General features: G+C 49.3%; 1 protein-coding gene across 1 annotated transcript in view; it reads right to left on the bottom strand.

The window, feature by feature from the left end:
* LOC137428532 (uncharacterized) overlaps positions 1-1,542 on the bottom strand; it is a 73,686-nt gene extending 72,144 nt beyond the window's left edge. Inside the window, exon 1 of the mRNA XM_078777348.1 lies at positions 839-1,542. Coding sequence (XP_078633474.1) covers positions 839-1,542 — 704 coding nt within the window. The remainder of the gene's footprint in view (positions 1-838) is intronic.
* Between the last annotated feature and the right edge of the window lie 11,942 nt (positions 1,543-13,484).

Raw genomic sequence — 13,484 nt, 5'->3', positions numbered from 1 at the left:
TAATCCCCGTTATTTGTAGTTAATTCGCCGAATCAACCCAAAATCATGATGATCATTTTGGTAAATCACATTCCACATTGGGATGGTCCAGTATTAATTCATACGTACTTTCTTCCAATGTTATCATTGTATTTGCGATTTATTTTCGAAGTGGAATGCCGTGGAATGGAAGGACTTATTAAACTGCTTTAACTACCTGAACGTGGAGTGCACTTAGAAACATGGGAATTGCTCTGAATTATTTGCAGTTAATGGGACGAATCACCTCATGAGATCACAATAATCATTTTGGTACATCACATTCTACATCAGAAATGACCAGTAGAACACTACAAAAACCAATACACACACACACACACACACACACACACACACACACACACACACACACACACACACACACACACACACACACACACACACACACACACACACACACACACACACACACACACACACACACACACACACACACACACTCCATGGAGAGTAAATTCTGTTCATCTTCAGTTTTGTCATAGTTTTGGGGCCAGGCGTTTTGTCTTCAGGTTTGTGCTATTGTGTAAAAAAACAGTCTCATAGTGAGGTTGATATATTCTCTCTTGCGTGAATTCTTTCATGTCTTTTCATTGCTGAGAGATGAACAAAAGCCTTCTTGCAAACAGAACACTTGTTGGGCTTATCTCCTGTGTGTATTTTTCGATGTTGATCCAAATACGATGAAGAAGCAAAATCCTTATTGCAAACAGAACACTTGTAGGGCTTCGCTCCTGTGTGTATTTTTTGATGTCGGTGCAAATTTGATGAAGAAGCAAAATCCTTCTTGCAAACAGAACACTTGTGTGGATTCTCTCCTCGATGTATTCTTTGATGTTGATGCAAATACGATGAAGAAGCAAAATCCTTCTCACAAACAGAACACTTGAATGGGTTTTCTCCAGTGTGCATTTTTTGATGTTGATGCAAATACGATGAAGAAGCAAAACCCTTATTGCAAACTGAACACTTGTAGGGCTTCTCTCCCGTGTGTATTTTTCGATGTTTATGCAAATACGATGAAGAATCAAAATCCTTATTGCAAAAAGAACACTTGTAGGGCTTCTCTCCTGTGTGTAATTTTCGATGTTTATGCAAATACGATGAAGAAGCAAAATCCTCATTGCAAACAGAACACTTGTAGGGCTTCTCTCCTGTGTGTATTTTTCGATGTTTATACAAATACCATGAAGAAGCAAAATCGTTATTGCAAACAGAACACTTGTAGGGCTTCTCTCCTGTGTGTATTTTTCGATGTTTATACAAATACCATGAAGAAGCAAAATCCTTCTTACAAACAGAACACTTGTATGGGTTTCCTCCAGTGTGCATTTTTTTATGTTGATGCAAGTGCGATGAAGAAGCAAAATCCTTATTGCAAACAGAAAACTTCAATGGTCTCTTAATTCCTTGGATATTCTTGAGAGAGTCTGTACAGCTTTTACAACTGCGGATGGAAGACACACTGTGAAATGCATCGTTGTTTTGAGAATCAGTGTGTGTCATGTGATGATTTAAAACTTCTGAGCAGAACAACTGGGAACAGTCGGAACAAGAAACCAGTTCCATTTGTTTCACTGGAAATACAAATAAAAAAAGCATTCAAAATTCACCAAAACATTAAAATGTTGCAGAATTGACAAGTATTTCACTCAGATTAGATTAAACATTTGACATATTTCTGTACTACGCTCAATGGAGAAGCTCCATATGAAGGATTGAAAAATAGGCTCACCTGAAAATAGGACCACGACTCCTGAAGCTCACATGGATCAGGAGCAACAGTCACTTAAACCCCCCATAGACTCCCTCAACCCTGATATTTTTGTGAGAGTGAGAGAGTGAGGAGGCTGCAGACTGCCAATCTGAGGGATGAGGAATGGAGCGACAGAGAGTAGAGTCATCAGCAAAGAGATAGAGAGGATTTTCAAGAGAGTCAGAGAGATCATTGATGAAGACCAGAAAAAGCACAGGGACCAGAATACTGCCTTGGGGAACTCCAGCCTGAAAAGGAAGAGGAGATGAGAGAAACCCATTCAGGGCCACACGTTGACTACGACGAGGGAGGAAGTCCGCCAGCCATGCGTGGAGATTTCCATGGATACCAAAGAAGGAGAGTTTGGTGAGCAGAGCGGGGTGCCAGACCGTATCGAAGGCACGTGATATGTCAAGGGAGACAGCTCTAATTTCCTGTTTGGCATTGAGGACCTCCATCCATTGTTGAGAAAGCAGAAGCAGCATGTCCAGAGTAGAGTGACCAGGTCTGAAACCAAATTGATGATCAGAGATCAAGCCATTGGAGAAGAGGAAAGATTTCATATCCAAAGCAATGATGGATTCCATGACTTTGCTGATAATTGGGAGAAGGCCGATTGGTCTGTAGTTGCTAGGATCTGTTTTGCACCTTTTTTGTGCAAAGCGGTGATGTTGGCTGATTTCCAAGCAGATGGCAGATTAGCTTGAGCAAAAGAGAGGGTGAAGAGAACAGAGAGAGGGAGTGAAAGAGCGGAAGAACCAGATTTTAGGACCCGTGGGCTGATGCCGTCAGGTCCAGTTGCAGAATCAGAGTCGAGGGTTGACAGAAACTTTTCCACCTCGTCAGGAGGAAAGGACAGAGAGTCCAGGAGCAGCTGGGTGCGACTGGGTACGGTGGGTACAGAGAGGGATGGGTTTGAGACACAAGATTTAGAGGCAAACACAGAGTTGAGGCATTCAGCTTTTTCACGTGCGGAGTCAGCCGTGTAGCCATTTGAGGTGAGGGGGAGGATGGAGGGGGAACAAACACCAGAAACAGATTTGACCAGATGCCACCAGGATTTGGAAGACGGAGACAGATAAGAGAGTTCGGTCTTGAGAACGGAGAGATATTGTTTCCTGGATCTCCTGAGGGTGGACACACACTTGTTTCGGGCTTTGTGAAAGGAAATGAGATTTCCTTCCGTTGGATTTGCTTTCCAGGAGACGAAGGCAAGTTGTTTCTGGGCAATAGCCTCACCACAAGATTCCGTGTACCATGGACGGGAGGAAGGGTATGACAACTGAAGACGAGATGGGATAAATCTGTGCATGAGAGAGAGCAACGTACTTTGGAAGAATTCCCAGGATTAGTTGATGTCAGATGGGAGAGCAGTCCAGATGAGTGATGGCTGCTTGAAGACCGTGCCAGTTGGCCTGAGTGAAATGCCAGACTCGTCGACGCTGAGGAGGCTCTCTGAGAATGGTAAGAGAGATATCCACTTTAACAAGCACATGATCAGATGAGCCGATTGGAGCAGAAGAAGAGCAGCAGCCATTTTCAGGGAAGTTAGTCATAACCAAGTCCAGAAGAGAAGATGCTCCGTTGACTGAGATCTGGGTCGGGAAATTGACAGATTGTGTCAGTCCCAGTGAGTCGCAGAAGTCCTTTGCTGAGGAGCCATGGCTGGTGAGAGAGGTACCCACACCCAGCCAACTGGCATGGTGACAATTGAAATCACCACATATGAGGAAGAGAGAGTTGGGATGGGTAGAGAGAGTTGGGATGGGTAGATAGAAGTTGGTCCATATTATCAGACAGCGAGATGTAGATGGAGTCATCACTGTTTGGTGGACGGTGCAACACACATATGAACAAAAGGTGGGAGCGAAGGGGAAGCCGTAGCCAAAGGTATTCCTAGGGGTGAGGTGGAGAGAGGGCAGTGCAGGGCAAGTGAGGAAGACAGTTTTTTTTATAAAGATAGCAACCCCACCTCCAGGACGAGGCTCAGATCTATCATACCGGAGGAGGGAGTAACCTGGGAGAGATACTAATGAATCAGAGACATCATGAAGGAGGAAAGTTTCTGTTCAGCAGATCACGTCTGGTTTGTCAGAAGCAACCTGTATGGAGAGATCAGTCAAGTTTGAGCGAAGGCCCCGGATGATTGAGGCCCATACCGTTAATGAAGAGGAAGGGGGAGCATCGGATACAGAACAGGGGGGGGGAGGGGTAGGGTAAGATGTGGAAGAGGAGGAAGTGGTAGGGAGAGCTGTTGATAGTGTGTCAGAGATTACAGAAGAGTTACAAGAGAGGGAAGGATGAGGAGGACGAAAGGTTTGATGGTGATGGGATGAGGCACAGTGAGCAGTTGCTTGAGGGGGGGCAGAGGAAAGTAGAAGGTTGGGGGAATGGGGGAGGTGGATGTATGAGATAGAAGGGAGACGAAGTGGGAAGGAGGCAGCTTTGAGGAGGAGGTGGGAGGGGGGAGAATTTTGGGAGAGATGGTTGGGGGGGAGATTTGAAGGGGAGGGGTTGGGGGGGAGTTTTGAATGGGAGGGGCAACGGGGGAGTTTAGGAGGGGAGGGTCAAGGGGGGAGTTTAAAAAGTGGATGATTAATGAAAGACGAACATTTTTAACAATTTGGGTTTATTGTGATTTTCAAGTTAGCGATCCGTTTAAGAACGATGGAGGAGGGGTGGAATGAATGTGAATTTAGAGCATGTAGTGAGGGAGACGTAGAAGAGATTGAATATTTTTTTGAAATGGAATGATTGGAGAGGAAATTGAAAAAAGTCTTTTAAATAGGAAGAAAAACAGCGTGTTGTAATAAATCACTGAATAAAACACTGCAGGGGAAAGTTTAAACATATTTAAACAGAACCGTGAAGAACAATCTTATATTCACAAAGATACCAACGGGGAGAGGGAGCCGAGAGGGACAACCACGAGTCACGTGAACAGGGGAAAAGGTGGAATGCAAGGAGATATGGGGGCAGGGCAAGACGGTGTACCTGGGTAGAAGCACAGGATGGGACAACTTCACACGTGGAGAATGGGAAATAAATGTTGTTTTTTTTTGGGTTTTTGGGGGGGGGGGGGGGGGTGAAAACGTGAGACAAAGAGTAGATGTACGATGAAGTTTGGGGGAGAAAGGGAAATCTAAAAACCTAGCAAAAACAGCGAAGGAAGAAACAAACTTCGACGGGGGACAGTGGAAGCCTGAGGCTGCAAGGCCGCATCACGCGCGGCAAACAGAAACGATTAATTTATGAAAGATCAACACCGAGAAACTTCCTAGGGACACACTAAAGGTTCACACACCGAAAGATAAATACAGTTTCGACAAAATACAATTGTGAACAATGACAACTTTGAAAACGTGGAGAAAGTGTGCAGCTACGAAAATCCCTGCCATCGTCTCCAAGATCAATACTCTTAGCTACTCTTCGCTACTCCATGTGATGGCAATTCTCTTAGCTACTCTCTGAACCAACATCATCCCCATCTTGTTTCGGACCTTTTTTAGACTGGTTTGTCATCCCTACATTGCCTTATTAATTTAGCACGAATTTTTTAAATTCACTTTATAGCGGACATAACAATACCCTTGTTCATGTGTCCACATTCCTGGAACAATCTTTCCCACCCTTGATTGGAGATCTGGCCTCACTCCACCCACCCACAATTTCATCCTGATAATCTTACGGCCGCCATTTTGGTGTTCACTGCGATGCTAAGCTAAAGACGCTTTTGAGCTGTCATAATCACAATCGCTGTGCACTCCCTATAGATTTTGCCTTCATTGAAAAACCTACCAAAGTGACTGGAGCAGAGATTAAACCCGTGTGATTAGAAAATTGTCAAAAGACATGATTTCCTTTTTTAGATTTTCGATTCATAATATTCCATTTTTACAAAACGCGTTGGGAAGAAAAACATCTTGTCTGAATTACTTCCAGCTGAGTCACAGAGATGCGTTTTCACTGTGCATGTGCAGTATCCTTCCGCACCAGCTTGGTGTAAGAAGATCAGTCAATGAACATGAGTGGCCATTGTGTAAAGCACAGCCAGAGTGTAAAGCGATATGTGTGGTATTGGCATTGCATATTTCATTATAAACCAAGCTGTGAGTGTAAGGTGTAAAACCCCATTGTAGTGAAATCGTATCTGTACTGAACCCGGGGGGGGATGCTCGCTGCTCGCTGTCATCGTTGTCACCGCTAGGGGCGTGACTATAAGACCCGTTGCTGTGTCGGTGCTCCGAGACTTCTCCCTTGTGACATGTTACATCGGTAGCCTCGTTAATGGTACGCCTTTATAGAATATCTAGCTTGCTTGCATTGAATGATGAACAGCTTCATGAGATGTCGCATCGTATGCTTATTGTGTATTTCTACTTTACAGGAATGATGTGATGATCTAAATGCAATTAAACCAAACCGTTGGACTTAAGTTGTGCGGACCTGAATGGTTTTCCACAACACTTAATTGCATTTAAGATCTGCAGACATGGCTGGCAACAAGACGCTGACGGTGTCCATTTTCAGCGCCGACCCACAAGCCACGGACGGAGGCTTGCAACTCAAGCACTGGCTCCGACAACTGGAGCATCTCTTTGATGAGCCTGAGACCGCTCCGACGCCTGCCGCGAAGCTGGCGATATTACACTCAAAAATCGACTACCGGGTCTACCACGCGATCGCTCAATGCACGACGTATGATCTTACCATCGCGGAGCTCAAGCGGCTTTACATAAAAGAAAAAAGCCCTGTGTACGCGCGTTATTTGCTGCAAACGCGACGGCAGCAGCCCAACGAGGCTATGGACCATTACGCCCAGGAGCTCCGGCAGCTCTTGCTGGACAGCGTCAGGGAGCCACGGACTCCCGAGCAGGCTAAGGATGATCGTCTTTTAGATGCCTTCATAGCAGGGGTCTCCTCCCAGGAACTACGACTCAAACTCTTGGAGAAGACCGACCTGACCTTCGCTACGGCGGTTGAGCAAGCGACAGTGTATACCGAAGCGCGGATGCAATCGAACGCCTATGATCGCACACGCCTTTTGGCGGGCACCTCACTACACGCCCGGCCGGAGAGTGCTACTGACGAGGACGAGGATCCGCCTGCTGAACTCCGGGATGCTCCGGAGGATGACCCTGCCCTGACAGCTGCCGTTACGACCAGCAGACCCAAGGCCTTGCGCGGGGCACATGTTTTTTTTGTGGAGGGCCTCGTCATGCCCGAGTCGTGTGTCCGGCACGTGACGCTATTTGCCATTTGTGCTCGCTAAAGGGACATTACGCGAAAGTGTGCAAGAAAACGGCACGCGGCTCGCGGCCCTTCGACTCGCGCGGCCGCGGCCGCGCGGGCGCAGCAACCTTGAACGGGCTCATAGCAGAGCCCACCAGCCCAGCGCCTTACCCGACTTCGAAGGGGAGGGCCCCTCTCTGCGGCCCGCTGGGCGCTCAGACGACCTTGACTGGCGCCACCGGACAGCCACCACCGTCTCATTCTCCATCGGGGACAAAGGCCGTGTCCTTGGCCAAACCTAGGGCCACACTTCGCCAAGCCCCTCGTACTCCTCGAGTCGTCCACGAGCTAACGGCGGCCCCCGCCACGTCAAAAGAGTTAAGGCAGCTTTCAAATACTACGGAAGCCTTTTGTCAAAGCGACCAAAAACGTAAAAAGGCGATTTCGAATACTACGGAAGCCTTTTGTCAAAGCGACCAAAAATGTCAAAAGGCGATTTCGGATACTACGGAAGCCTTTATCTGCCAGGAGTGTCAAAAGGCGATGTCAAATACTACGGAGGCCTTTTCTCGTCGGATTTTGAATCGCGAAACACCGGAATGCTGGGGAAAGCCCTCTGATGACGATAATGGATTCCCCATGGTCAACGCAGACTCCGGCCACGATCGCAAAACTGCTGCTGGTGTAGGATCCACCCGCGAGGCTGGTCCGACCCATTCGGGGGGCTCAGTCCCGCTCCCAGCTGCCTCGTCTGGCCTGGCTCAAGCCCTTATTCCCCTTATGGTTGAGGGCCATTGTGTTCAGGCCTTGGTGGATACCGGATCTACGGATAGTTTTATCGACCAGCGACTTGTGCTCAGGCATGGATGGCGGATCGGGCGGTCTACGAGACGGATCTTCATGGCTTCCCAGGGACTTCGGCTCAGCACAAAAGGGGAATGCCGATTGAAACTCGTGCTAAAGGGACGGGTTTTCCCTGATGTACACCTTATGGTTTTACCCGCATTATGTGCTGATATTCTGCTAGGACACGATTTTCTTAAGCTGCATGGACGTCTGGTAATGGAGTTCGGTGGGCCTGACACTCTTGTTGTGGGGGCGGACGACGCGCTAACGGTGTGCGCCCTAGCGCAAATGGACGTCCGGCCGCTTTCGCTGTTCCCCAATCTAACCTCCGACTGTACCCCTGTCGCGGTAAAATCGCGACGCTACTCTCGCGCGGACATGCAATTCATTGCGGACGAAACGGCTCAGCTCTTGAAAGACAGCATCATAGAACCTAGTAGGTCGCCGTGGCGCGCCCAGGTCTTAGTGGTGCGCAGCGAGGCCCATCGCAAACGCATGGTAATCGACTATTCCCAAACGATTAACCGCTTTACACAGCTGGATGCCTACCCCCTTCCGGGGATGGACGCGCTAGTGCAACAGGTGTCCCAGTATTCGGTCTATAGTACTCTCGATCTCCGTAGTGCGTACCACCAGATCCCTATCTCTAGGGCGGATCGTATCTATACCGCTTTCGAGTCGGGGCAGCGGTTGTACCAATTTACACGATTGCCTTTTGGGGTAACGAACGGGGTCGCTTGTTTCCAGAGGGCCATGGATGACCTCGTTGCGCGGGAGCACTTAACCGATGTTTTCGTCTACCTCGATAACCTTACGGTTTGTGGATATGACCAAGGGCACCATGATGCTAATCTGAAGCGCTTCCTTGAGGTCGCGCAACGGTATCACTTAACTATGAACGAGGATAAGTGCCAATACTCCCTACGCACCATAGATCTTCTGGGGTACACCGTGACCCATGGCTCTGTCTCTCCGGATAAGGAGCGTCTGCGACCTTTGCTCGACATGGCCCCTCCCTGCGATCGGGCGTCCCTGAAACGCGCCCTTGGGCTGTTCGCCCATTACTCCAAATGGGTGCAAAATTTCTCCGCGAAACTTCGCCCCCTTGTGGCCTGCGACACCTTTCCCCTGAGTTCGGCCGCATTGACGGCCTTTGAAGGTCTTAAGACCGACATCGCCCGAGCCGCCGTAGCGACCATCGACGAGAGCGGCTCGTTCATCCTCGAAAGTGATGCCTCGGATCAGGCCATCGCGGCGACCCTCTCCCAAGGGGGACGTCCCGTGGCTTTCTTTTCACGGACTCTTACCTCCGCTGAACGGAGGCACTCGTCCGTTGAAAAGGAAGCGTATGCGATCGTCGAGTCTATTCGGCGATGGCGCCCGTACCTACTCGGGCGGAGCTTCTAAATCATCACGGACCAGCAAAGCGTTGCGTTCATGTACGACACCTTACACGCCCAGCGCATTAAGAACGAGAAAATCACTCGCTGGCGTATCGAACTCGCCGACTTCTGTTACACCATCAAATATCGCCCAGGGAAGGATAACCAGGCCGCCGATGCCTTATCGCGCCCGACTACATGTGCTGGTATCACCTCTTTGGAGGGCCTACGGGTGCTGCATGCCACTGCGGGCCATCCCGGCGTAACGCGTTTCGCTCATTTCGTGCGGAGTGGGAATCTCCCTTACTCGATTGACGATATCCGCCGTATCTGTCGCGACTGCGCTATCTGCGCGGAAATCAAACCGCGTTTCTATAACCCTCCTATGGGGACTCTGGTGAAGGCTACACGCCCGTGGGAACGCTTGGCGATGGATTTCAAGGGCCCTTTGCCGGTGTCGAGCGGCTCTCGCTATCTGCTCACTATCGTTGATGAGTACTCACGATTCCCCTTTGCTTATACGTGCGCGGACATGACTGCTGCCACGGTGATGCGTTGCTTACAGAACTTGTTCTCAATGTTCGGTTACCCGGCCTACGTCCATACCGACCGGGGTGCAGTCTTCTTGTCTCAGGAGGTGCGCAGCTATCTGCTCCAAAACAACATTGCGTCTAGTTGCACCACGCCGTACAGACCCCAGGCTAATGGGCAGATCGAACGCTTCAACGGGATTATCTGGAGGGCCGTCATGCTCCATCTCCGGACCCTCGGCCGGGGCCTCGATAAATGGGCTTGGTCGCTACCTGCGGCGTTGAACTCAATCCGGGCTCTCCTGAGTACGGCAACCAACCAAACTCCCCACGAGCGACTTTTCCACCACCCCAGGAGCTCGGGGTGTATACGGTCTTTGCCCAGTTGGCTCGCTGGGCCCGGGCCGGCCTACCTTAAACGGGCGGTTCGCGCGAGCAAGTACGACCCCCTAGTGGACAAAGTGCAGATTCTCCAGGCTAATCCTGAGCATGCTCGTGTGATGACGTCTGATGGTCGTGAGACTACTGTCTCCGTTCGTCATCTTGCCCCTTGCGGGGTCGACGACCTTAGTAGGGAATCGGACGAACCGGTCGAACCCATCTATGAGTCTATGGCCTCTCCCGACGCTCCCATCGCCGACAGTCCACCGACCCTCCCCTCGTCGAGACTGTCCGGGTCCGACGACTTGGCGTTACCCCCTTCATCACCCGACCCTGTTGGCGCCTCTGACACCGGGGATACAGGGTTACGAGATGCCGTACCCGGGGAATTTCGGACGCGTGCTGGCAGAGAAATTCGCCGCCCGGCCCGATACGGTTGGGCCGACTGATACTCCGCACCCTATTCATGCTGACGCTCACTCGCTTTTAGCCACGCGGCCGTATAATTCTGACGGGGGGAGAATGTAGTGAAATCGTATCTGTACTGAACCCGGGGGGGGATGCTCGCTGCTCGCTGTCATCGTTGTCACCGCTAGGGGCGTGACTATAAGACCCGTTGCTGTGTCGGTGCTCCGAGACTTCTCCCTTGTGACATGTTACATCGGTAGCCTCGTTAATGGTACGCCTTTATAGAATATCTAGCTTGCTTGCATTGAATGATGAACGGCTTCATGAGATGTCGCATCGTATGCTTATTGTGTATTTCTACTTTACAGGAATGATGTGATGATCTAAATGCAATTAAACCAAACCGTTGGACTTAAGTTGTGCGGACCTGAATGGTTTTCCACAACACCCATGTTGTGCATAATGAGTGCGAAGAGACACGCGAGTGTTTCATGAAACACACCTCATATCAAGAAGCAGTGACAGAGTAACTTTAGCGGTGCAGCGAGACATTATAATAGAAGACATCAGTGTCGCGAAAGAGAAACGCAAGTTGAACCTACACATGGAATCGCTGCATCTACTGTACATTCTTGTTAAGTTCTCCGAAAATGAAGCTCCTGCTTTACCAATCGGAAAACCAACGAGCACGAAAGTCAGGCACTGGGAGACTTGCAACGACAGATGGAACAATGAATGGAGCCAAATTCTTGAGGATAACCTGCTTGAGAGTGCAAAAGCCCTGAGTGTGTGGTGAAGATTTACTTTCCAACAGGACAATGACCCCAAGCATTCAGACAAAGCAACACTGGAATGGATTCAGAACAAGAACGTGAAAGTCCTTGAGTGGCCCAGCCAAAGCCCAGATGTCAATCCCATTGAGAATCTGTGGAAAGACTTGAACATTGCTGTTCACTGACGCTCCCCATTCAACTTGAAGAACGGGAGAAACTCCCCAAATCCAGATGTGCAAAGTTGAACTTTCCTCTTTGCAACTTTCTTTTTTTTCCTCCCTGAGGGTTTGCTTTCTGTATCTGTCTTGTCCCCCCCTTGTGTTTTCTCCCATTCCTCATTCTTCCTCACTTCCCTTATCTTCAAAGTCTCTCTCTCAATTTGTCCATCAATCCTGATATTGTCCTCCTCTACTCTTGTTGTTGTTGGTTTGTTATGTTGTGTCCTATTCGAATTCCATTCCTTGTTCAAGCTTTTCCAGAAGCCTCGACTGTAGAAAAAAAAATATCACAGACACAATCCAGGAAATTATGTGGATTTTCACTGAAAATGCCACAACAATTTGTTCTGGGCCCTGTGCTTTCCCCAAGAAAAGTTCCATCACTCATCTGGAATGAGTTCCCCAAGGCAGTGTGCTGGGCCCTGTGCTTTTTCTGGTCTTTATCAATGATCTCTCCGACTCTCTGGAAAATCCTCTCTATCTCTTTGCTGATGACTCCACTCTCTGCCGCTCCATTCCTCTTCCCTCAGATCGGCAGTCTGCAGCCTCCTCACTCTCTGAAGAAAAAACCACCTTTAGAGGCCATTTTTCCCCGCAAAGCGAGGGTTGGCCTTTTTCGGGAACCGTGGTTGTTGTTGTTTTTCGGTCCCCTTTTTGAAGCAATGTTTTACGGCCGGATGCCCTTCCTGACGCCAACCCTTTTTGCCGCCTTTTAACGACAAACAGGGAATTACCAGTGAACTGGTACTCAATTAGCCGACCTCGGAAGGATGACAGGCTGAGTCAACCCCCCTGGCGTTAATTCAGCAATCGACCGGGATTCGAACCCAGGATCCTAGGATCCTAAGCCGGCACCCGAGCCACTAGCCCAACACCAGGGATCTCTGAAGACCTGGACAAAATCACAGACTGGTCAAACAAGTGGAACATGTCTTTCAATCCTGACAAATCTCACTCTCTTACTATGTCTCTCCGAAAAGATCGACTGGACAACCCTCCCATCTACTTTCTCAACAATCCTCTCCAAGAAGTTCTGTCGCTCAAGCTTTTGGGTCTCACTATCTGCCATGATCTTTCTTGGGAAAACCAAATTTCCAAGCTGGCCTCCAAAGCCAGTCGCCGACTGGGCATCCTCCGTCGTGCGAAGTCCTTCCTCGGCACACCTGAGCTCCTCACCACATACAAGGCTTTCATCCGCAGCTCAATGGAATACTGTTCTCCCCTATGGGCTGGTGCTCCTGCCTCACACCTGGCTCGGCTTCACGCTGTTGAATCCAAAGCTTTCAAAATCATTGGAATCTCCCGCGATGAAGCTATTTCTGAGGGCCGTTCACTCACTCACCGCAGGCAGGTAGGTGGTCTTTCTGTCTTCTACCGACTCCTCTCCGGCCTTGCTCCCCCAGCTCTCTCTGTGCTCTGTCCCCCAAATATTCCTACAGGTCGCACAAGATCTGCCAGCAACCCTCTGATGGTTAAACTGCCGAAATCTCGGCTCTCTGCTCACCTTCACTCTTTCATTCCTCTTTTCTCCCGCCTCTGGAACAAACTCCCACACTCCCTTCAATCCCACTCCTCCCTCCAGGTCTTTAAAACAGCTGTTCACCACCATCTCTTATCTACCCCCATCCAAAACCTTGATCTTTTCTACCCACACTAATTCACCCCAGATCCACCTTGTTTGAAATTCCAAATTCTTTCCTGGAAGTCCTGGCAGTGTCCATATGTTTATACCTCTCCCACCCCCCCCCCCCCTTCACATGCCCCGCCCCAAAGCCCTCTCCCTCCCACAGATCTCTCGATGTCTCCATGTCTCTCGGTCCCTGCTCTCAAATGTTGTGTTTGTGTCCTTCCCCCTCTCTCCCCATCTTGTCTACTGCTCCCGATGTTATTTGTTTTATGTGTCTGTTTGTCTTTCTGTGTGA

This window comes from Myxine glutinosa, chromosome 5 (assembly GCF_964187855.1).
Source record: "Myxine glutinosa chromosome 5, kmMyxGlut1.1, whole genome shotgun sequence".
NCBI classification, from domain to species: domain Eukaryota; kingdom Metazoa; phylum Chordata; class Myxini; order Myxiniformes; family Myxinidae; genus Myxine; species Myxine glutinosa.
The sequence above is the reverse complement of the archived record's forward strand: the minus strand, read 5'-3'. Positions and strand labels throughout refer to the sequence as shown.